At 36.3% G+C, this 25,510-nt stretch overlaps 1 protein-coding gene across 1 annotated transcript in view; it reads left to right on the plus strand.

The window, feature by feature from the left end:
• COL4A5 (collagen type IV alpha 5 chain) overlaps positions 1-11,932 on the plus strand; it is a 257,711-nt gene extending 245,779 nt beyond the window's left edge. The window contains exons 46-51 of the mRNA XM_016942896.4: positions 433-531; positions 1,883-2,095; positions 7,138-7,315; positions 9,195-9,309; positions 9,655-9,827; positions 10,684-11,932. Coding sequence (XP_016798385.2) covers positions 433-531; positions 1,883-2,095; positions 7,138-7,315; positions 9,195-9,309; positions 9,655-9,827; positions 10,684-10,765 — 860 coding nt within the window. The 3' untranslated portion in view covers positions 10,766-11,932. The remainder of the gene's footprint in view (positions 1-432; positions 532-1,882; positions 2,096-7,137; positions 7,316-9,194; positions 9,310-9,654; positions 9,828-10,683) is intronic.
• The last annotated feature ends 13,578 nt before the right edge of the window (positions 11,933-25,510 follow it).

A 25,510-nucleotide genomic window follows, 5' to 3' on the forward strand; every position in this document is an offset into this window, starting at 1 on the left:
GTCTAGCTGGCCATTTGACTCTACGCTTATAGCCAACTTTCATTAATCATTATAAAAGAAAGCTAGAACTAACTTCAGTCTTTTGCTCTTATTAAGTGATCAAGTGACAGTCTTATCAAAAACAAAGTATACCTGGCAGTAACTTATGGTGGAATAGAAAACGAAAGTTGGGACTTACATTCTTGTCTGATTCTGAAGACAAAGAGAACACAACTCCATTAAAAGCATCCCAGAAGCAAATGGATTGTTTAAAACTAAAGCTAAATCCTTGTTGGCTTCTTTGGTCCTGGACTTGAGTTATCTCTTTTTTTTTCTGGATTTAAGACAAAACCAAATTGTGAATTCAGTGTCTCGAGAACCTTATGTCTCCTAGATCTGTCCAGATGTGAAAATATTCTACTCATATTTGAATGCCTCATTCTTTTCCTGTAGGTCCAACTGGCCCTCCAGGAGATCCTGGACGCAATGGACTCCCTGGCTTTGATGGTGCAGGAGGGCGCAAAGGAGACCCAGGTCTGCCAGGACAGCCAGGTAAGACAAGTAAAACATGCTGTTGGTGGAGGGAAAGTCTTTGAGTCTGGGAGACCTCTGGACATAGGGCCTCCACTTAGAGCTGTGAGATCTTCTCTTGATGTTAGCATAGCTGACTGGTGAATGTGGACCTGAGGAAAATAGGAAAGCACATAATAAGGAGATTTGTCACTATAAGAGAAGCATACAAGATTGCTTTTATTTGTGTTTAGAGCAGTGGAAAACTCAGTTGAATTTTCCAAGCACTCACTGTACTTACTTGTTCAGCAAATTTTCAATATGTTGATTTAAATCCTTTGACCATCTTGAAACTATTGTGAATATTTCCACATTTGAAAATATCGCAGTAGGCTGTAATTTCTTTCATAAAGAGCAGCAAATATAAATGAACAGTTTAAGTGATTGCCATAGACCTTTAAGAGTCATGGTGAAGTTTCATATTGAGATGATAAATTGATATTAGGAGCATTAATAGGTGCTCCTGATAATATTGAGTCTGGTATCTATTAGATTTTCAATCTGTACTCAACCTACTTCCAGAAAGAATTTGAGTCAACTTGAAATAAAAAATACTTTAATGTTAAGGTTTCTAAAATAGAAATAGAGGATCATACATTATATATGTTAACAACTCTAGATTATATAAATATGACTCTAATAAATAAACATAAAGAGTTTGTATTTCAAATATCAGTGGCAACACAGCAGAGTGGTAATACCTATAGCCTTCCTAGAGTCAATGCCCTGACATTTCATTAATGCTATATTTCTAGGGAAATAACAAGTTAGTGTCATCTTCATCACAAGTGTTTCTGTGAAGTTTCCCTAAAATGAAAATGTATACACAGACTGTCCAAAGGCCTGTATATACAGAAAATTATTAAATGAACTCAAACCAAGAGGCTAAATCAGGAAGGGAAGCCAGTGGTGGATTGAAAATGGGCATTTTGAAAATACTTCTTTAGAATGCCCTGCCTGTTCTCTACACAAAAAGGTATGCCTGAGAATAATTCCCCCAGACGGATTCAAAGGAAAATGTTTTTCAGCAATGAAGCTGGCAGATTGATGGCAACCACACCCTTCCTTTCTCATTGATGAACAAAACAGCAGGCTGAAAATTGACCATGGGGTTCAGATTCTTTTAGTACAAGAGACTAAATAACATACAGACTCTCCAAATAAGCATATTTTATTTGTCTCCTAGCCCATGATATCTGACAATGCCTTTATAGACACTCTATAAATATCAAATAAATTAACTAGTCAAATGAGGTCATAATGTTTTGTCAATACCCATAAGAGTGGATCAGAGCTTACTTAATCTTGTATACTGATTATTTCGTGGAAATAGGTACCCGTGGTTTGGATGGTCCCCCTGGTCCAGATGGATTGCAAGGTCCCCCAGGTCCCCCTGGAACCACCTCTGTTGCACATGGATTTCTTATTACACGCCACAGCCAGACAACGGATGCACCACAATGCCCGCAGGGAACACTTCAGGTCTATGAAGGCTTTTCTCTCCTGTATGTACAAGGAAATAAAAGAGCCCACGGTCAAGACTTGGGTGAGATAATCAATATCTAATTTCCTACTGTGCCTTTTGTTTTTGTTTCAGAAATCCTGTTGGGTTCTAGAGTAGCCTTGGCCAAAGTGCCTCTCTCTATTCTTTTGGGGCTTCCGAATTGAAAACCATGTCAAAGGCAACTGAATATATTCACTATGATTTTTAAATAAATAATATTTAACCTTAAACTAAAAGCATTAATTAGCTCTTGTGAGGTACAATTCTTGGCCTAAAGCAGATCATTTCAAAAAGGCCACATTTACTTTTAGTTAGATTAGTTATTAAGGGAACAGTTTCCCTGGGCTCTTTGCAGTATAGCAGCTGCTTGAGTGTGCAGTGTTTATAATTCATGGGAGATAGTTACCTCATCTTTGAAACTGGTCTTCATCAAGTTCATAAGTTCTGAAGAGAATCTTGGTTCATAGATCAAAGAAAGTAAGGTCATTGCTTAATTATGCTAGTTTGTAGTTCTTAAAATAAGTGCCTTAGCTTTATAAAGTATTACTGGAGTCATTTAAAGCTATATAAAGTATGACATTTCTGTACAAAATCCAGTTCATTTAAGGTGTTCCCATGTATCTTCTCTATACTGGGGTGGACAGCTAGGTTGATGGGATGAGGGGACTAAATCACTCTCAAGGACTCTTCCATCCCCATGAATTCTTTTCCTGGAATTCTGACTTTGGATGTTGAAGTCCCATTGTCTTACCTGGGGCTGCATTTTGTTGTTGTTGTTGTTGTGTTGTTGTTTTTTTTTGTTACGGAGCCTCGCTCTGTCGCCCAGGCTGGAGTGCAATGGCATGGTCTCAGCTCACTGCTACCTCTGCCTCCCAGGTTCAAGCAATTCTTCTGCCTCAGCCTCCCAAGTAGCTGGGAATTACAGGCGCCCGCCAGCATGCCTGGCTAATTTTTGTATTTTTAGTAGAGACGGGGTTTCACCATGTTGGCCAGGCTGGTCTCGAACTCCTGACCTCGTGATCTGCCCACCTCTGCCTCCCAAAGTGTTGGGATTACAGGCATGAGCCACCGCACCCGGCAGGGCTGCCTATTTTAAGACTGACTATCCCCTTTGCCTCCATAAAGACATTTAAGAAGATAGTCTGGGCTCCCAGTTTCTGGGATCTCTATGATGAGAAGCTTCCTGAGATCTCATTGTCTGGGCCATTCATTCTGTGGAAATGGTTCTGCAGCAGCAGAGACCCCGGAGGTCAGCTTTACTCCCTATTTTTCCAAGGCATATGGCCACACCAGTTCTGGCCCACCAGAGTAAGGATATTCACTTACATGTAAGTCAGTGGTCATAGGCCATTTTATGAAACCAAATAATGTAAGGGTTTGCCCAATAGCTTTCTTTTCCATCTTTTTTTTTTCTTCCATTTATATTTCCTTTTTCTCCTTTTCAACTTTCCTCTGCTACTTTTCTTTCTTCTTTTCACTGGGTTACCTCTTTTTAAATTTTATAATTGACAAATCTTCATTAAATTAGTAATTAAATTATCTTTCCATAATTTAATCGAATAATAAATATCTAAATAATTAATTTAATTTAATATCTTCAGGTAATTTTCTCTAGTCTTTCTCCTATAAATTTCTTTTTTGTTCATTCTCTCTACACTGTCAGACTTATAATCAAACTTTAAACTTCAAATCCCTAACCTATCAGGTCAACAGAGGAACCATTATAAGTTTTGAGCACTATGAAATTCAAAAATGTAATGCAGTTAGAAGATGGAATCTGCTATCAGCATGTAATTATAACTTTTCAGAATCCATGTATTTTCTCTAATAAGAACAATCAGATTTGGAATCTATAAACTGGCCCTGACTCTGGTACAGTTTAGGCCTCAGACACAGGAAGGCCATGACAGAGCCCAAGATCCTAGGAATGGTCCTGGATTGCAGAGGCTCTGCTGGGGCTCACACAAGGATCACATTGGAAGTATCTTGATGACTAAGCAAAGATACAGGCAGCTGTCACTTTGATGTTAAAGAAACAATTACCTCCTGATCGAATAAATGCAGTCTGTGTTGAATTAGTGGAAGGATTATAGGATGTAAGAAAGAAGACAGAGAAGATGGATTAAATACTAAAGCTTTTCTGTCTGGGAGAAAAGAAAAACATACTGAGAACCATTAGTCTATTAAAGTCTTATAACTATGGGGTATAGAGGGCATTGGGAGTATATGGGATCACTCTCTCTTCGAAAATTTGGAGACTATAACCCAGAATTCTGCATCATTGTGGGCAGCCACAGGTGCAACCAGATACTCCAGATACTTCCATCATTATGGGCCTTCCTTTTATTTACCTTTCTTTTCCTTACGAGACTGGATATTTTCAGCTCTGTCCCAAATTAGGCAGTAGAATAGGTTTTTTTAAATTACTTTATAATGTACAAAGCACTTTCATGTCCATTGTCTAATTTAATTTACACAACTATGATTAAGAAAAATGTATATAAATATTCTGCTTTTTCATTTTATGCACAAAGAGACTGGCTAATAGGTTAAATAACTTACAGTTAGAAAGTGATGGAGGTAACACCTGCCAATTCTAAATCCATTTCTTTTTAAATTTTCCCATGTTGTTCACTCTTACATGACTGTGAGTCAGTCAGGTTTTTCTTAACGAGTTTTTTAAAGGGATAAATTAGACTAAATCAATGATTTTCAACCTAGGGAATTTTTTAAGACTCCTAGTCCTATGCCAAATCCATTGTATAAAAATTCCAAATAATTCTGATAATACAGGTTTAAGATCTATTGGTCTTTTATCAGTCATCTTCAGTCTGAGATAAGCATACCCCTTTGAATATATGAAGAATTTCCATGATGCACAGAGGCATTATTTTTTAAAAATCAAATTTCAACTCCTCGACTTTTATATGTATTTTCTCCTAAAGTCAATCTGACTTTAGCAGATGTGCTTTGGGCAATCTCCTTTCCCATGTCTCCTTTCACTGTCATGCATTCCCCACTTTGTAAGAGTCATACTCTTGCACCTTGCCTTGAAGTATGAAAACCTCTGACAGACAAATTCAAAGGGATAATTCAAAATAACAGCTTTGCTAAAGATACAATTACCATTAGATCCAGCAATCCCATTACTGGATATTTACCCAAAGGAAAATAGTATATCAAAGAGATAGTTACATTGACATGTTTATTGTAGCACTATTCACAATAGCAAAGATATGGAATCAACCTAAGTATCCAACAAAGGATGAATGGATAAAGAAGATGTGGTATATATACACAATGGGATATTATTCAGCCATATAAAAAATGAAATCATGTCATTTGCAGCAACATGGTTGGAACTGGAAGTCATTATCTTAAGTGAAATAAGCCAGGCACAAAAAAAACAAGTATCACATGTTCTCACGTATATATGGGAGCTAAAAATTTGAACACATGGAGGCAGAGAGTGGAAAGACAGGTAGCAGAGACTTGGAAGGGTAAGTGTGGGGAATGGGGAGGATGAAGAGAAGTGGGTTAAGGGATAGAAACATACAGTAAGATAGAAGGAATTAATTCCATATTTGATAGCAGAAGAGAATGACTATACTTAAAAAATATATTGTACATGAGTGATGGACACCCTAAATACCCTGACTTGATCACTATGGATTATATACATAAAAAAAATGTTCATGTGCCCCATAATTTTGCACAAATAAAAAATTAATGGTTTTGTTAAAGTCTCCATTAACTCAAGCTCTGTAATTCACTTTTAATCCAACCTTCTAAGAAATACGTTTCTAATAAAAGTTTTTTTGTAATAATTATATAAAAATTTATAATACATATATTTTTATCAGTTGTGAATTAATAACAATGACAGGTCAAAATAAAACATTTAACATGTAAAGTCTTATAGTCACAGAAAGTTTTAAAAAGGTATATTCAATATTAATTTTTGAGAAATATGATAGCATGATCAATAAAAAACCTTCAAAAATAAAAATATGTTACCTTAGGAAAAAACTGTGTGAGAAAAGTGGAATGGAAATATAATTTTTAAATGTAGAAGGAACAATGTATAATTTCCAACTGCTAAAGACAAGTTTATATATTTTCTATAATGGTTAATGTTAGATCTCAGATCATTATATTGGATGCATTTAAAAGAGTGATATAAAAGTTTGTTCTTAGATATCAATATTCACAAAACACCATAAATGAAAGCTGGCAAGGTAGAAATGTGGTTTGCAAATTCCCAGTCCCTGCTATTACAAAGTGGAATACAGAAGGGTGGGTGTGAAGCTGAGAGACAATAGCTAAAATCTTAATACTGGCACAGTATCAATTTAAACTTACGATGAAATTTAGATATCAAAACTTTAGATATGTTAACTTTCAAAAGTGTAAGAGAGTGCATTTTTCATCATTCTTTTGTAAGTAAATGAGAAAAGAAAGGCTTGATCACAAGTAAAGATAACCTCTCTTGTCCCTACTAGCTCTGAATTTCAAAGATTAGTTTCTTTCTTTTTTTGGTTTGTTTGTTTTCCCCTCACATCTTTCCTTCCTGTCTTATTTTTTTCCTTTTTACGTATTCTTCAAACCTGACTGTGGTGGCTGTGCACACTGGCCAGCATTACTATTGTCCCTAGGCCTAAGAAGATTGCAGATTCACACAAGATACATACTGAGGAAGTCTTAGAAGAAGAGAGGGCAGCCTGGAGCACGAAATATTGATAAGATATCGTAAGGACTCAGTATGTGTCCTTCACTTGTACACAATGAATTACTAAATATTCTCCATAAGACACCATTGTTTATAAGATGCATCACTAGTTTAAAAACAGCATTAGGGAATATATAATGAGCTACCACAATAAATATTAACATACTTTATTAAACACATCCTAATTTTATAAATGTTAAAATATGAGTAAATCTTAGACTTAAGAAATATAGTATATTTATTACCTATGAAAGGCTGGCAAGTTTCCTTGAAAGGCTGTTTGCTATTGTTTTAGAAGAAAGCAAAGTATCATTATCACGCAGTCCTTTACTGTTTTCTCTCCAAATCTTTCTAGGGACGGCTGGCAGCTGCCTTCGTCGCTTTAGTACCATGCCTTTCATGTTCTGCAACATCAATAATGTTTGCAACTTTGCTTCAAGAAATGACTATTCTTACTGGCTCTCTACCCCAGAGCCCATGCCAATGAGCATGCAACCCCTAAAGGGCCAGAGCATCCAGCCATTCATTAGTCGGTAAGGCATTGATTTAGCTGTGACTTTTACCAATCCCCAGTTAGTTAGCTAGTCAGATTTGAGTCCAAAGCTAACAATCTGATGATATTCCTCCTAGGTTAGGTAGAACAGAGGTACCTCTTAATATTCAATTAAGTATTTAGTTTGACTCATATTTATTGGGGGTCTGCTTTTGACCAGGCCCCCATGATAGACATAGTGTAATAGCCAGATAACGCACAGTGTAGTAATTATTTATTACATAAATTTGTCTAATATATATCAGATTTGGGCTAAGTTCTATAATAGATATAATAAAAATGTTATGAAAACATAGGGAAAGAGATGTTTAGTTTCAACTGGAGAAATGTGGGATGACCATATGGAAAAAATATGTCTTGAACTGGTCAGTCCTTGAATGACTAGAAGGACTTGAGGCACAGGCAGTTATAAAGGGGAGATATACACTAGGCAGATAAATGACAATGGGTAATAAAATAATGTGTCTAGGATGTAGTATGTAAAGGTTATGTTGGGAGAAAAGATTGTAAAGTTAGCTTGGGCCCAGATGGTAGAAGGCCTTCTGTACCAAATTGTAGTTTAAAGTTTATTTGATATGTAACAAGGAGCCCTGAAATATTTTAGAGCTACACTTCAGGTTAGATTATAGTGCCATCAATGTGTAACATGGATTACAAAAGGGATAGTCTCGAGGTAGAGAGACCAGTTGGATTGAAGGGTATTGCTATAGCCCTGATGTGAGTAAATTGGAACTCACAGTGGGGTACATGTATCACATTATTAGGCTAGATAGGATTTGACAGTTGATTAGCTATGGGAAGAAGGTGGTAGCTGAGATTTGGAGCATGAGTAACTAAGAGGAGGGTGATACCATTAATAGAAATCTCTTAGAGTTTTGCCATTTTGAAACCTAGTTTAACTCAATCTCTTAGGAATGTTGGTTATTGCCGTTTTTATTCTGATCATGACCCAGGATTTCAATAACCATAAAGGATGAATTGCTGGAAATTCTTGTTCCTTTGATAGTAAATATAAAGATTAAAGCTGGTTCAGCCTTAGTAGCAAATTCATGGTGCCCTTTTTAATACATTTTCCTGAATCCTTTGGGAATTTGGGTGTGTGTGTGTGTGTGTGTGTGTGTGTGTGTACAATTTTGTCAGTCCCAACTCTTGGTAGTAAAAGCTTGTCTAAATGTATTAACTATTTTGTTAGGTAAACTGCAAAACTGGCCTCAGTAATATGTCAAGAGGTCCACTCATGTTTTTTATTAAAGATATGGAAGTCTCAGCTATATTCATTCTGTTGCTATTTTACTGGATTTTGTAGATTTCAGCCACATCTCCAAGTGCCTGGGTACCTGCCCAGCATTCTGGATATGGTGTACTTCTCCAGATATAGTCAAATGTTTATAAATGTCCTTTGGACCAAGAATAATGAGTAGAGATTGAGAAAGTGTCTGTTTCTTATATTTTCCAGTCTTTCTGACATTGTTCTTACCACAGTTTCAGCATTACTAAATGCCTCCCCTCCAATTGAGTACTTTGACAACAAGTAGTATGTGCAATACACCAAACCAAACTCTTACGGCAATTGAGGCATTGACTATAGCAAGTATGAATAGACATTTAGGGCATAATGGAATATTAAAAGGCCATTGCACTGGTTCTGCAGTTTTTTGAAAAAAGTTTACAGTTTATTATGTATACTGGGAGACAATACTTAGCAAATGCAATCCTCAAAGTGCATTTTTTCACCTTTTGTGATCATTGGAAGAGACATTAATCGGCTTCCATACTAAGAAGGCTTCCAATGAAGCAGGATGGCTACTTCTCACATGCTCACTCTGTAGATTATGTTCCTTCTCCTTTTCCTTTACCAGATGTGCAGTATGTGAAGCTCCAGCTGTGGTGATCGCAGTTCACAGTCAGACGATCCAGATTCCCCATTGTCCTCAGGGATGGGATTCTCTGTGGATTGGTTATTCCTTCATGATGGTATTTTACACTCTTCCTTGCATTTGTCATCATAGCTGACTGTCCATTCCATCTACATTTCTTCCCAATATGAGGAATCCCTGTCATTTGCATAATAAGAAGCTTAAACTTCAAACAGCTTCTATCCAAGCACTGTGTTCCCCCTCACACATTTTTTGTAACATATTTTCATAATCTGCCTATTACTTTTTTTTGACTACCCTTGGTGTGGATACTATTGTCTTACCTCTGGGCCTGTTCCTTCACTAGATTTGAATTTGGCCAAGCTCAGCACACATCTTTGGATATTCACTAAGCTATTATGGCACATGGGTATTGCGGCACATTTTTCCTTGTCTTTTATAGCATACAAGTGCAGGGGCAGAAGGCTCAGGTCAAGCCCTAGCCTCCCCTGGTTCCTGCTTGGAAGAGTTTCGTTCAGCTCCCTTCATCGAATGTCATGGGAGGGGTACCTGTAACTACTATGCCAACTCCTACAGCTTTTGGCTGGCAACTGTAGATGTGTCAGACATGTTCAGGTAAAGTGCTTATAGCTTTAATTCAGGTCCAAAGCTTCCTTCAGAGATGCTAGGGAAGAAAGAGACAATTTATGGATGGTTTATCCTCAACAAATGTTAGGAATTTATTGGATTGTGTACTTTATTCTTGCTTGTTCTTCTCATATACATGACTCAGGTCAGAAAAACAGACTTGATTATTAATATTAGGTGAGTTTGGTTTGTGATAGCTTAGTAGTAATCCTTCAATAATGAAACAGAGATAAAGAAAGGTTATGTGACCTTCCTAATAAGTCAGCAGCTGTTCAACTAGATTGAGGCCACCCCAGGAATTGAAGTTACAGTCTGTCTTTTCCCTCTCAGTCCAGTGGTCTCCTTTCCCAGGATATTTTAAAGATTCTCATTTAAGTGTTTGAATGAGCAAGACATACGTAATGTATGTACCTCAGGATACTTCATTCTATTGATTTTTTTCAGTTTAAATTTATTTTTATGTGTTGCTTTTGAGTTATCACTACTTGGTATTTTTCTTATGGTCCTTGTTATCTATCATAACATCATCAGTTGCCCAGATTTCCCTCATCCTGTGAATATTAGAAAAATGTATGAGAGAAAGAGAAAAAGATAGAAAATGAGAGGGAGACACAAATATACAAAGATAATAGTGGTGGGGAGAATCGTTACAAAATATCTATGACCACTAATGGCTCTTAAACCATACTAGTCACTGCATTAGATCATATTGCTGAAAAGTAAACCATTAAGTCACCAAGAGAGCTACTTAACACAAAAAAAAGTTTAGTTATAAATTTGAACCAGTAACAGAATTGAAATACCAGAAAATGTGGATCTGATTGTCTTATTTCTTATTTCCCAGTAAACCTCAGTCAGAAACGCTGAAAGCAGGAGACTTGAGGACACGAATTAGCCGATGTCAAGTGTGCATGAAGAGGACATAACATTTTGAAGAATTCCTTTTGTGTTTTAAAATGTGATATATATATAAATATATAAAATTCCTAGGATGCAGTGTCTCATTGTCCCCAACTTTACTACTGCTGCCGTCAATGGTGCTACTATATATGACCAAGATAACATGCTGACTAGTAACCATCAAGATTCAGATGTACCTCAGCAATGCGCCAGAGCAAAGTCTCTATTATTTTTCTACTAAAGAAATAAGGAAGTGAATTTACTTTTTGGGTCCAGAATGACTTTCTCCAAGAATTATAAGATGAAAATTATATATTTTGCCCAGTTACTAAAATGGTACATTAAAAATTCAATTAAGAGAAGAGTCACATTGAGTAAAATAAAAGACTGCAGTTTGTGGGAAGAATTATTTTTCACGGTGCTACTAATCCTGCTGTATCCCGGGTTTTTAATATAAAGGTGTTAAGCTTATTTTGCTTTGTAAGTAAAGAATGTGTATATTGTGAACAGCCTTTTAGCTCAAAATGTTGAGTCATTTACATATGACATAGCATGAATCACTCTTTACAGAAAATGTAGGAAACCCTAGAATACAGACAGCAATATTTTATATTCATGTTTATCAAAGTGAGAGGACTTATATTCCTACATCAAGTTACTACTGAGAGTAAATTTATTTTGAGTTTTATCCCGTAAGTTCTGTTTTGATTTTTTTTAAAAAACAAACCCTTTTAGTCACTTTAATCAGAATTTTAAATGTTCATGTTACATACCAAATTATAATATCTAATGGAGCAATTTGTCTTTTGCTATATTCTCCAAGATTATCTCTTAAGACCATATGCCCCCTGTTTTAATGTTTCTTACATCTTGTTTTTACTCATTTCTGACTGGACAAAGTTCTTCCAAACAATTCTGAGAAACAAAAACACACACGCAGAATTAACAATTCTTTTCCCTGTGCTTCTTATGTAAGAATCCTCCTGTGGCCTCTGCTCGTACAAAACTGGGAAACAACACTTGGTTAGTCTCTTTTAAGTTACAAAAAGCCAATTGATGTTTCTTATTCTTTTTAAATTTTTAATATTTTGTTATAAATACTCACAGGATACCTTATTTCCCTAGCTATCATCTTCTCACTTAATGTTTTTTAAACCCACCAATATAAATTTAATTAAAGATATATGTTGTAAGGATGGTCTGTTGTGTATCTCTTCAGCCTGTGTGGAAAAAACCCCTGCTCATTTACAGATAGATTACCAATCTGCACATCAACAAGTCATCTTTTCCCAGGGAATCAGTTTCTCCACGCTTTGATCACTCTGATAGTAGATAGAAAACATATAGTAATGTAAACTTTTTCCAATGAAGAAAACTACCTATTGGAAGACATTTCCGAGATAATAAATTTCTTGACAACATTGTGTTAATGGCTAAGAAAGGAAACAACTGGCTTCTATTTGGGGAAGAATTCATTAATAATGTTTAAAGCAGGTTAGTGACCTAATATTCTTAATGATTAAGAATGAACACGCATAGTTCTCTAAAATAGTCAAGGACTTGTTAAAAATAAAATATTAAAAACTTCTATAGTAAAATTTGTGTTACAGCTAAAAGATAAAACAACCAAAACAATTTTGAGTATTCTAAATCCTAATATGGACCTATGCAAAATCTAAAGCTTAGAATCTCTGGTGGTAAAACTTAGGATCCAAACAATGATAACTATCTAATTATTTTGTTGATTCTGGATAGCCACCAATCGCAAATTTTAGCTTTATTTTTTCATTTAGTCCCATGCATAAAGTCAGTAATGAGTAATTGTAACTGAAAACACCATATCACAGCCCCACAGATTCTTCTACATGGTGTACACTCAAAGGTGCCCCTTCTGTTATAGTCGCAAACACTAATTCCAAAGATTTTGCTTTTTGTAGCTTTCCCTCTCATTTATAGCTGGTTGAAAGCCTTGGCCCAAAAAGAACCTCCTTTGTTTGTTTGTTTGTTTTGTTTTGTTTTGAGACAGTCTCCTCTGTCACCCAGGCTGGAGTGCAATGGCGTGATCTCGGCTCACTGCAACATCCACCTCCTGGGTTCAAGCGATTCTCCCACCTCAGCCTCCAGACTAGCTGGAACTACAGGTGCATACCACCACGCCCGGCTAATTTTTTGTATTTTTAGTAGAGACGGGGTTTCACCATGTTGCCCAGGCTGGTCTTGAACTCCTGAGCTCAAGCGATCTGCCTGCCTCGGCCTCCCAGAGTGCTGAGATTACAGGCGTGAGACACCACGCCCATCCCAGAACCTCCTAATTTTTAAATTGTTGCATGTGCAGCTAGTCTATGTGTTTCTTAAATCTCCTAACTATTCCTAGCCCTGCTTTGTTGTTTGAAGTACACAAATTCATTCCAGGACATTAATATTGTTAACCCTCTCTTGCCATGAATTATTCAAAGATTAATCTAGCTGCTCTACTAGTTACCTATGGTGAGTTTTTTGTGTTTTGTTTTGTTTTGTTTTTGGTTTTGGTTTTTTTGCTTTTTTATCATCTGTGAAAATTCCAGAAGTACTATGGTAAGTTTTACAGTCATACACAATTAATAGCTTTCTCACATTGGCAGGAAATGAATGAACTATTCTGCTTAATCAGATAGTTTGACTACCAAATATTTATGTGTACCAAATGTGGTTTTACCAGTTAATGAATCTTTCGTGATTCAGATGTTACTTAAGGACCAAATCCTAGTATTTTATAGCTGTGTGTGTGTGTGTGTGTGTGTGTGTGTGTGTGTACCCACACACACGTGCACATGTATCTTCCGAAAAATTGAGGTCTACATGAATAACTTCCATTATATATATATTATATAATATATATATACACACACACACATATGGATAAGTGTATACACACACATATGTTGTGTAAGAAAGTAGACATTCCAATTATTTTTATAGCTTATCGGCCTGATCTTTGCCATGTTGGTGTCACACTCATTGCTTCCAAAGGAGGTTGTATTGGACACCTTGTGATTGTATGATGTTTTTTCCCACCCATCCAAATTTGAACAACACTTTTTCATTCTTGTAGTGGCAATATGGTTCTTTGCCTCAATGTCATGCCAAGCCATCAAATGCTTATTCAGAAGTTAATCACAAGAGGGCACTATTGCCTATAAAAATGAATCAGCATGTGTAATGATTTGAGCTCATTTTTGGTGGTGGTAGGGTTGTCTAAAGTCCTGTCTCTAGATTCCCTGTTTTAAGTTTCATTTATTCTTTCAGCCTCATAAAAATCATTAGCAAGTACTTGAAGAGGTGGCCTAGTTTCCCAATGTCTGCATCCAAAACGAAGAGAACAGCTTTGCTGTCAAAGATTCTCTTTTGTTTGTTTGTTTGTTTGTTTTTGAGACGGAGTTTTGCTCTTGTTGCCCAGGCTGGAGTACAATGGCACGATCTCGGCTCACTGCAACCTTCGCCTCCTGGGTTCAGCGATTCTCCTGCCTCAGCCTCCAGAATAGCTGGGATTACAGGCATGTGCCACCACACCTGGCTAATTTTGTATTTTTAGTAGAGATGGGGTTTCTTCATGTTGGTTAGATTCTCTTCTTAAGAGCCTGATTAACAGTTGGTTCTGGTAGCACTTCCCATGCCTCTCAACACAGAAGCAAGGAGCAATCACTTTTGTTTGGCCGGAACTTCAGTTGGTTTCCTTGGCAGAGAAACTCAGTTCTCAGGCTGGACTATACAAACACCTTCATCCCTAGGCAGCTCCAAAATAAATTGAATAATATTTTAAAATCGTATGTCATTTCCATTTTAGAGCAGTGGTTTTAGAGTATATTCAGGGAGCTTGGAAAGTTTGTTTGGTGGAAATACTCCTAAGTTGGAATTGAATCCAGAGAGGCCTGTCTCCTGAGTTCTATATCAACAAATATTGATTGGATGCTTGTTAGCTAAGGACACCATGACGGATAGCAATCTAAAATGAACTCAACCAGGAGAATAAGCAGTGACCATAATATAGTAAATCCTCACTTCACGTGGTCAATATATTTTTAGAAGCTGTGACTTTAAAGGAAACGATGTCCAATATTATTCAGTTATAATGTTGATGAAGAAAAAATGGATTTGTTATATGTCGTTTAGCTTTAAAGTCGAAGTTTCCAAGAAACTATGGACGTTAACTGAGGACTTACTGTATGTACACTGGAAAAGAGGTATGCTAGTCTGTCTTTGACTACCAAATCTTACTAATTCTAGGCCAGATAATGGGGATTTTTGCAAGAGTAGCTGTCTGGAGGAAGCTGACTCACCAACCTGTTCCCCAAAACATGGGCTAAAATCACATTTATGTAATCTTAATCATCTATTTCTCTGTTAGTGGACTGCATACCCAACACCTGACCCTACAGGATAACAAATTGCTTACATAATACCAATTTATGCCAAATATCTTCTGTTTCCCCCTCTACCATCACATTTCATCCTGCTTTCTGCCCCAGAGGGTTCCTGAGCCCTCTGGCTTCTGATTGGGTTCAACCAGTTGGAAGTCCCAGCAGAATACCAGAGGAGGGGACAAGAGTTGGGTTAGGGTACTTATTTTCATGGCTCTTTCTCTATGAGGTTACCTCAGGTTGGTTTGTGACTCTCAATTGAATGTCCCTACTGCTCTCAAGATGACTTACTATTCCTAATTATCTTCCTTTCTGGTTCTACTAACCCCTTCTCATGTTTTCAGGTCTAGGTGTGATGGGTATGGTGACAAGTCTGCTGTTGCTGTGCTGCTAGACCTGGATTCCTGAACAACCATTTGTGATTCCCCCTCCACACCATCTATATATTTCTAATTAAACTCTCCTCAGATTATCCTAATTTAAGTGTGTTGTACTTTTGCTGTTGATACTCCAACGAATACTCAACGCTTCTAGTTTCCAAAATCTAGAGAAAGTGCTTTATTTCCATATGTGACAAAATGAGGGTGAATTGATAAAACTGACATGCATGATTAAGCATGCATCTTTGACTTTGAACTAAGGGATGGGCCAGCAGAAATATGACTTAACACCACTTAATCTAAGACCTAGTTTATCAAGAGTTACTGGAAGCTGTGTTCCAGGGTACTTATGGTGAAATGAGGCAAAATATTTTCCTTATGATCCTAAATTATTTATCTTTTTCCAATTAGTGTCCCACTGGATCTCTAAAGAATGCACTTTTATTTCCCCCAGGTAGTCATTTGTCTTCCTACATCTTAACTTCAAATAATTAATTTGTTAACTCATTAGCAGACTAGATTACAAGTACCAATAACTCATCTCTGAAAGCTCCAAAAAGAAACTCCCGGTAGTATTACTTCAACCAGAGGAATCTGCTAAGCCAGATATACCTGCTTGCAGTCAATGAAAAGCCCTGAAGTGTTACTAGCTGAGAAATGAGTAATTTATTAGTGGTTTTCTAGCCTCAAGAGCATCTGTAAAAGTAAGCCTGCAGAAGTTCTTCAGATCTGCTTCCCTTCTGTTCAAGGGTACCAGAGCGAATGCTTATACTAGGGATTATGGAAGACAGGTCATGTTCTAAAGCCAAAGACAGCCTGAGAATACTGTACTTGGTAATTTCAACCAGTCCCACACCGAACTTACCAAGAAGCCAACATATTTTCTCTTCAAGCAAAATAGTTTCCTGGTTGATTTTCATAGGGCCAGCAAAGTGCTTGCTGTTGCCAGTCTATCATAAGCTACAATGGTAACCCCCGATGTCAGATCCTTGTGTCTCTCTGACACAATAATTTGACCTTTGCTTGGGCTGCAAGGAAGGCTACCTCTAACACCTCAGTAGTAATAAGACTAACACCTTATATGTATGTAGTTCTTATTAAAATATCATCCTTTACACATTTCATCTGAGTCTCAACAACTCTGATGTACTCAAGCAGTGCAAGGATTAGTCTCCAATATACAGATGTGGAAGCTGAGCCTTGGAATGGTTAACTGACCCCAAAAGTCACAGGACAAGTTACTAAGTTCTTTTCACTCCAAATCTGATCGTCACTTTTGAGCCATGAAGATGCCTATATCTAAAATCTTATAATCCTGTGTGGTAGACATTCATAGCAATATATATAGAGGTCTCTGCCTCATGAGAAGTGATAGGCTGTATGTTTTGGAAGTCTTGGTTCCCAGGTAAGGATGAATGCTTTCCTAGCACCTTTGCAGCACCTGAAACCCCTTGGAATTAACCTTTAGGCACAGGGGGCTTATAGTTAATCCATTGTACCTCAAGATACTCTGTCTGGTCTAAGCCTCTATAGCTAAAGAAAACTTTATGGGTGTGGCCTGGTGCCCTCATGTGAACTTCCTCAGGGCTTTTGAATCCAGATGAACTCCTGGAATTTAAATGCCCTGGCCTGCAGCCTCGTCAATGCTATTAGTGTCTAAGGAAGGGCCAGTTTTGTAAATCTGAGACCATCCTACTAATTTTATTATCTATTATAGACAATGCAGAAAGGACTCCATGGAGGGGAAAATTTCTTTAGCTCCAACAGTAAAGTTCGTTATATTTTGTTTACACTTAATATACATAAACTTATAGAAGCAATTTGAGTTTGCTAACTGTAACCTCCATTGGTCACATTTTACATGCAGAAGTTTCCCTTATTTGGCTCCCTTTAGCGGAAATTTACACTAGGAATCATATGAGCAAACATAAAGCCAGCTGGGCCAAGCAGTATGTGGCTATTTATCAGATTAGAGAGGCAGGAAAGGTTAAAGACAAGTTAGAGAACATGTGGGCTAAAATAGGGCTCTGCATAGCTTATTGTAATCAGAAATAAGCCTGACTTTGAGGTTACTGGGTTTAAGTATGTTATTAAGTTGACTATGTACTTTCAGATGTGGCAGTTGTTGCCCACCTTAAGGCCAGCAACAGCACAGAAAACTACTCCCCATGGAGTGTAAAGTGATAACAACCTGAAGCCATTTTTACAAACACTTCCTTCTCCTACTCAGAAAGCAGCATTTTCTTTTATTCTCTGAGCAGGCAGAAGCACCCATGGGTGCATGAAAGTGTGCTAGTGCTTTTCTTCTTGCAGCTCTGTTTTTCCTTCATCTATTTTGAAAATTTGCTTTTAGGTGCATAAATATTTATGATTGTTATATCCCTTTGATAAAATGATCTCTTTATTATTATGATAATGGTAATATAGTAAAGAAAATGTTAATATTATTTGCTCTGAAAACTACATTGATAGCAATATTGCCATCCAGCTTTCCTTGTGTTAGTGTTAACATATTTTTTCATTATTTTACTTTTAACCTAGTTCTGTCTTTCTATTTGAAGCGCATTTCTTGAGGGTCACATAGTTGGATCCTACTTTTTAATACAATATGACAATTTTTACTTTTTAATGGACTGCACTTAATGTGCTTATTGATATGGTTAAGTTCAACTCTGTTATCTTATTTGTTTTCTATTTGCCTCATTCGTAATGTGTTCACTTTTTATGCTTTGTTTTGGATTAATTGAATATTTTTTCTGATTCCCTTTTATCTCCTTTCTGGATATTAACTATAACATTTTGTTTGGTTAATTTAGTGGCTGCTTTAGGTTTTATGGCACACATTTTTAACTTATCACAGTCTATATTCAAGTCACATAATACCACTTCATGTATGCTATAAGAATGTTACAATAGTATACTTTCAATTCTCCCCTCTTGATCTTTGCACCACTATTTTCATACGCTATGTTTATTATGTTATAAATACCACACTACATTGTTGTTATTTTTGTTTAAACAGTATATTCTCTTTTATATTAGACATAATTCATATACAATAAAATTCACTCTGTTAAAGGGTACAGTGTAATGGTTTCTAGTATATTCACAAAATTTTTCAACCATCAATCCTGTCTAATTCCAGAACATTTTCATCACCCTGAAAATAATCCCATGCAATCGCACCCCATTTTCCTCATCCCTTCCTCCTCTCAGCCCTACGAAACCACCAGTCTGTTTTCTGTCTCTATAGATTTGCCTATTCTGGACATTTCGTATAAATGGAATCATACAACATTTATGGGCTTTTGTGTCTGGCTTCTTTAACAAGGATCATCCATGTCGTTGCATGTGCTGGTACTTCATTCCTTTATTTTTTAAATTCAAGTGAAATCCAAGTAACTTAAAACTAACCATTTTAAAGCAAACAATTCGAGTGCCATTTAGTACATCCACAGTGTGCAGTGTGGTGCAACCACCTCCTTTATCTAGCTACAAAACAGCCTCATCACTCCAAAAGAAAACCCCGTATCCATTAAGGAGTCACTCTCCAGTCCCCACAGCCACTGGCAGGCACTAATCTACTTTCTGTCTCTATAGATTTACCTATTCTGAATGTTTTATATAAATGGAATCTTACAATATGTGACTTTTTTGGGTCTGCTTTTTTTTTCATTTAGCATGTTTTCAAGGTTCATCCATGTTACAGCATGTATGAGTACTTCATTCTTTTTATGTTGCATAATAATACATCGTATGGTTATACCACATTTGTCCATTCATCCATTGACAAATATGTTGTTTCCACCTTTTGGTGATTTTGAATAGCGCTGCTATGAACATTCATGGACAAATATTTGTTTGAATACCTGTTTTCAAGTCTTTCAGGTATGCCTAGGAGTGAATTTGCTGAGTCATATAGTAATTCTGTTTAACTTCTTGAGGAAGTTAAGCCAAACTGTTTTCTACTGGACCAACACCATTTCACATTCCCACCAGCTATGTGCAAAAGTCCAATTTTTCCACATCTTTACAAAAATATGTTATTTTTCCATTTTTAATTATTGCCATCCCAGTGAGTGTAAAGTGGTATCTCATTGTGGTGGTTTTTGGTGGTGGTGGTGTTGTTTTTATTTAGACAAGGCTCTGTCACCCAGGCTGGAGGGCAGTGGCAGAATGATACCTCACTGCAGCCTCCAAACCTGGACTCAAGGAATCCTCCTGCCTCAGCCTCCTGAGTAGCTGGGACTAAAGGCACATGCCATCATGTCTGGCTAATTTATTTTTATTTATTTTTTGTAGATATGGGGTGTTGATTTGTTGCCTAGGCTGGTCTCAAATTCCTGGGCTCAAGCTATCCTCCTGCTTTGGCCTCCTAAAGTACTGGGATTACAGGCATGGTGCCACTGCACAGGTCTCGTTGTAGTTTTGATTTGCATTTCCCTACTGACTAATGATTCTGAGAGTCTTATGTGCTTGTTGGCCATTTGTGTATCTTCTTTAGAGAAATGTCAATGTAAATGCTTTGCCCATTTTCAATTGGGTTGTCTTTTCACTGGTGAGTTGTAAGAGTACTTTATATATTATAGATACCTGTCCTTTATCAGATATATGATTTCTGAATATTTTCTCTCATTCTGAGGGTTATCTTTTTACTTTCTTGATGGTGTCTTTTAAAGCACAGGATATTTTAGTTTTAACGAAATATCAAAAATATTTTCCTTTTGTTACTTTTGCTTTTGGTGTCACATGTAAGAAATCATTGCCTAATCCAACTGCACAATGTTTAACTCCTATGTTTTGGCTCATACATTTAAGTCTTTAATCTATATTGAGTTAATTTTTAAACATAGTGTGAAGTAAGATTTCAAATTTATTATTCTGCATGCAGTTGTCCCAGCACCATTTGTTGAAAAGACTTTTTCTTTCCTCTATTAAATTGTCTTGATACACTTGTCAAAAACGGATCCACCACAGAAGTATGGCTTTATTTCTGGATTCTCTGTGCCATAGATCTATATGTCTGTGTTTATGCCAGTACTACACAGTCTATTTTTTTTTAAGATAGGGTCTAACTCTGTCACCCAGTTTGCAATGCAGTGACATGAACATGGCTCACTGTAGCCTCTACCTACAGGGTCCAAGTGATCCTCCTTACTCAGCTTCCTGTGTAGCTGAGACCATGGGTGGTGCCACCATGCCTGGCTAAGTTTTTGTAGAGGTGGTATCTCACTTTTTTCCCCAGGCTGGTCTCAAACTTCTGGGCTCAAGCAATTCTCCTGCCCCCGCCTCCCAGAAGGCTGGGATTACAGGCATGAGCCACTGTGCCTGGCCTCACAGTCTTGATTACAGTAACATTGCAGTAAGTTTTGAAATAGTCAAGTGCCAGTCTTTCAACATTGTTCTTTTTCAAGATTGTTTTGGCTATTCAGGCTCCCTTGCAATTCCATATGCATTTAGTCTCAGCTTGTCAATTACTGCCAAAAAATAAAAGAAGAAGAAGACAACTGGGATATTAATAGATTACATTGAATCTGTACATCACTTTGGGGAGTATCATATTTTAACAGTATTAAGTCTTCTGACCCATGAACAAACACTCTTTTTCTATTTATATAGATCTTCCTTAATTTCTTTCAATAATGTTTTGTAGTTATTGGTGTACAAGTCTTGCACTTTTATTCCTAAGTATTTTATTCTTTTGTGTTACTATAAATGGAATTTCTCTATTAATTTTCTTTTCATATTTTTCATTGCTAGTGTATAGAAATACAATTTTTGTTTTTGGTTGTATATTGATCTTGTATCCTGCAACTTTGCCTAATGCATTTGTTAGCTATAATAGTTTTTTAGTGGATTTATCAGGATGTTCTATATATAAGGTCATGTCTTCTGCAAATTGACATAGCTTTCCTTCTTTCTTTCCAGTCTTTATGCTTTTTATTTTGTCTTCCTTGTCTAATTGATTAGGCTAGAAACTTCAGTACAATATTAAATAGAAGCAATGAGAATAAACATCTTTTTCTTGGCCCCAGTCTAAGGAGGAAGGTTTTAGTCTTTCACCATTAAGTATGATGTTAGCAGTAGATTTTCACAGATACCTTTTCTCAGTTTGAGACAGTTCCCTTGTATTCCTAGTTGTTGAGTGCAGTGTTTTTATCATGAAAATATGTTGGATATTGTCAAATGCTTTTTCTGCACCAATTGACATCATTGTGTGAGTTTTAACCTTCATTTTATTAACTAGGTGTATGACATTGATTAATTTAAATATGTTGAACCAGTCTTGCTTTCCTGGTATAAATCCCACTTGGTCATGGTGTATAATATTTTTAATACACTGTTGAATTTGGTTTGCTAGTATTTTGTTGAGTATTTTTACATATTTATTCATAAGGGATATGGCTCTATAGTTTTCTTATAGTGTCTATCTGGCTTTGTTGTCATGATATTACTGGCCTCAGAGAGCATAAGTTGGGAAATCCCTTATCTTCAATTTTAAAAAGAGTTTGAGCAGGATTGGTGTTAATTATTTAAATGTTTGTTAAAATTCACCAGTGAAGCTATCTGGTCCTGGACTCTTAATATGTTGCTTGATTGGATTTGCTACTATTTTTTTTAATTTTGTGTCTATGTCCATAGGGGATATTGGCCTGTATTTTCTTTTCTTGTGGTATTCATGTCTAGTTATAGTACCAAGTTTTTGGCCTCTATAAAGTTTTGGCCTCTACAACGCGTTGTGAAGTTTTATCTCCTTTCCCATCTTTTAGAAACTTTTGTGAAGGGTTGTTGTTAATTCTTCTTTAAACATTTGGTAGAATTCTCCAGTGAAGTTATCTGTCCTGGGCTTTTATTTGTTAAAAATTTTAAATTACCAATTCAATCTCTATTTTTATATCTGTGCAGTTTTCTCATTTTTTCTGTTGATTTCTGTTGCTCATGTCCTTTTAGAAATGTGTCTATTCCATCTAGTGTATCTAATTGGTTTGCATACAATTGTTCATAGTATTGGTTTTTTTGTTTCTGTTTTTGTTGTTTTTTGTTTGTTTGTTGTTTGCACAGGATCTCATTCTCTAACCCAAGATGGAGTGCAATGCTGTGATTATAGCTCACTGCAGCCTAACTCTTGGGCTCAAGTGATCTGCCCGCCTAAGACTCCTGAGTAGCTGGGAGTACAGCTGTGTGCCACCATGCCCACCTAATTTTTATTTTTTTGTGGCGATGGGCATCTCTCTTCGTTGCCCAGACTGGTCGTGAACTCCTGGCCTCAAGCAATCCTCCCTCCTTGGCCTCCCAAAGAGTTGGGATTACAGATGTGAGGCACTCCACCCAACCCATGATATTATTTTATAGTCATTTTTATTTATCTAATGTCAGTAGTAATGTCCCCTCTTTCATTCCTGAATTTAGTAATTTGAGTCTTCTCTCTATTTTGGCATGGTCTATCTAGTGAAAGATTAATCAATTTTGTTAATTTTTTTATAGAATCAACTTTTGATTTTGTTAATTTTCCATATTATTTTTCTATTCATCATTTCATTTATTTTCATTCTTCTGCTTGCTTTGGGTTTAGTTTGTTGTTTTTCTAGTTTTTCAAGGTGGAAGGTGGAAGGTTATTGAGTAGGTTATTGATTTAAAGTATTTCTGCTTATTTACAACTATAAATTCCCCTCTAAACACTGCTTAGCTGTACCTTATAAGATTTGGTAGGTTGTGGTTTGTTTACATTCATTTCAAAGTATTTTTTAATTTACTTTGTAATTTCTTCTCTTACTCATTGGTTACATAGAATAGTATTAATTAATTTCCATGTATTTGTTAATATTCCAAATTTCCACCTGCTAATTTCATTCCAGTGTGGTCAGAGAACATACATTGTATGATTTCAATCCTTTAAAATTTATTGAGATATGTTTTATGGACTAACATATGGTCTGTTCTATATAATGTTCCATATACTCTTTGGAACAATATGTATTCTGTCAGTGTAGAGTGTTCGATAGAAATCTATCGGATCTGGTTGATTTGTAGTGTTGCTCAAGTCTTCTACTTTCTTGTTAATCTTCTGCCTACTTGTTCTGTCCATTATTGAAAGTGGGGTATTCCAGTCTCCAGCTATAATTGTTGAATTGCCTATTTATCACTTCAGTTTGGTCAGATTCTGCTTCATGCATTTTGAGACTCTGATCTTAGGTATATATATATATATATATATATATATGTATTATATATATTATATGAATAATTGTTATGTCTTCTTTATGGATTTATTCTTTTATCTTTGTAAAATGCCCTTTTTATCTCTGGTAGCCATTTTTGTCTGAAAAGGCTATTCATTTGATATTAATATAGCCACTCCAGCTCTCTTTTGGTTACCGTTTTCATATCTTTTTTTCATCCCTTTACTTTCAATGTATTTGTGTCTTTGAATTTTTTTTTTTTTTTTTTTTTGTGATGGAGTCTCTGTCACTCAGGCTGGAGTGCAGTGGAGCGATCTCGGCTCACTACACCCCCGCTTCCTGGGTTCAAGCGATTCTCCTGCCTCGGCCTCTGGAGTAGCTGGGACTACAAGCGCCACTATGCCCGATTAATTTTTTTATTTTTAGTAGAGACGGGGTTTCATCATGTTGGCCAGGCTGGTCTCAAGCTCCTGACCTCAGGTGATCCACCCGCCTGGTCTCTCAAAGTGCTGGGATTACAAGCATGAGCCACCGTGCCTGCTGATTCTTTGATTAACTGTTTGTCTTCTAGGCAGCATACACTTGAACCATGTTTTTTATGTCTGTTCTGCCGATCTCTGCCTTTGAATGGATCGTTTAATCTATTCACATTTAATGCAGTTACCGATAATGTGGGATTTATGGCTGCCATTTGTTTTGTGTATGTGCCATGTCTTTTTGTTCCGTTATTTCTCCATCATGTCCTTTTGTGTTAAATAGCATTTTCATTCCCTCTTCATTTATTTTACTATATTTTTGGTGTTTTTTCTTATTGTTTGCCCTATGGATTACAATTAACATCTTAAATTATAACAATCTAGCAACTTAATTTCATAGTAAAAATAAATTTTACTCCTAAACGGCTCCATTATTTCTCCCCTCCTTTGTTCTGTTACTGTCATATAATTGCATCTTTATATATGGTATGCCCATCAACACAGATTTATAATTATTGCTTTATGCAGCTGTCCTTTAAATTAGGAGTAAAAAGGAGTTATAAACAGAAACTACATTTATACTGTCTTTTATATGTACCTCTACAGTTACGTGTGTTTTTTATTTCTTCATGTGTATTTAAGTTACTGTCTAGTGTCCTTTCATGTCTACCTGAAGAATTCCTTTTAGTACTTCTTGTAGGGCAATCCACTAGTGTTGGATTCTCTTAATGATTACTTATCTTGTGATCTTTTAATTTCTCCTTCATTTTTGAAGAATAGATGCACTGGAATAGAACACTTGAATTACAGTCTTTATTTTCTTTGAGCACTTTGAGTATGTTATCCCAATTCCTTCTAGACTGTAGTTTCTGATAAGAAATCAGCTGATAATATTATGAAGCATCTCTTGTACATGATGAGTCACTTTTGTCTTACTGTTTCAAGATTCTTTGCCTTTGACTAATTTTTTTTATTTTTAAAACTTTTCTATTGTGGTAAAATACATGTAACACAAAATTGATCATTGTAACCATTTTTAAGTGTACAGTTTAGTGGTATTAAATATATTCAGAATGTTGTGCAACCATCACCACATCCATCTACATAACTGTTTTATCTTATAAAACTGAAATTCTATACCCATTAAACAATAACTCTCCATTTTCCGCTCCCTCCAGCCCCTAGCAGCCACCATTCTACCTTCTTTCTGTATGATTTTGACTACTTTAAGTAACTCATAGATGGAATCATGCAGTAGTTGTGGTTTTGTGACCAGTTTATTTCACTTAGCCTAATGTCCTCAAGGTTCATCAATGTTGCAGCATATTTCAAAATGTT

The sequence above is a fragment of the Pan troglodytes genome, chromosome X (assembly GCF_028858775.2).
Source record: "Pan troglodytes isolate AG18354 chromosome X, NHGRI_mPanTro3-v2.0_pri, whole genome shotgun sequence".
NCBI classification, from domain to species: Eukaryota; Metazoa; Chordata; class Mammalia; order Primates; family Hominidae; genus Pan; species Pan troglodytes.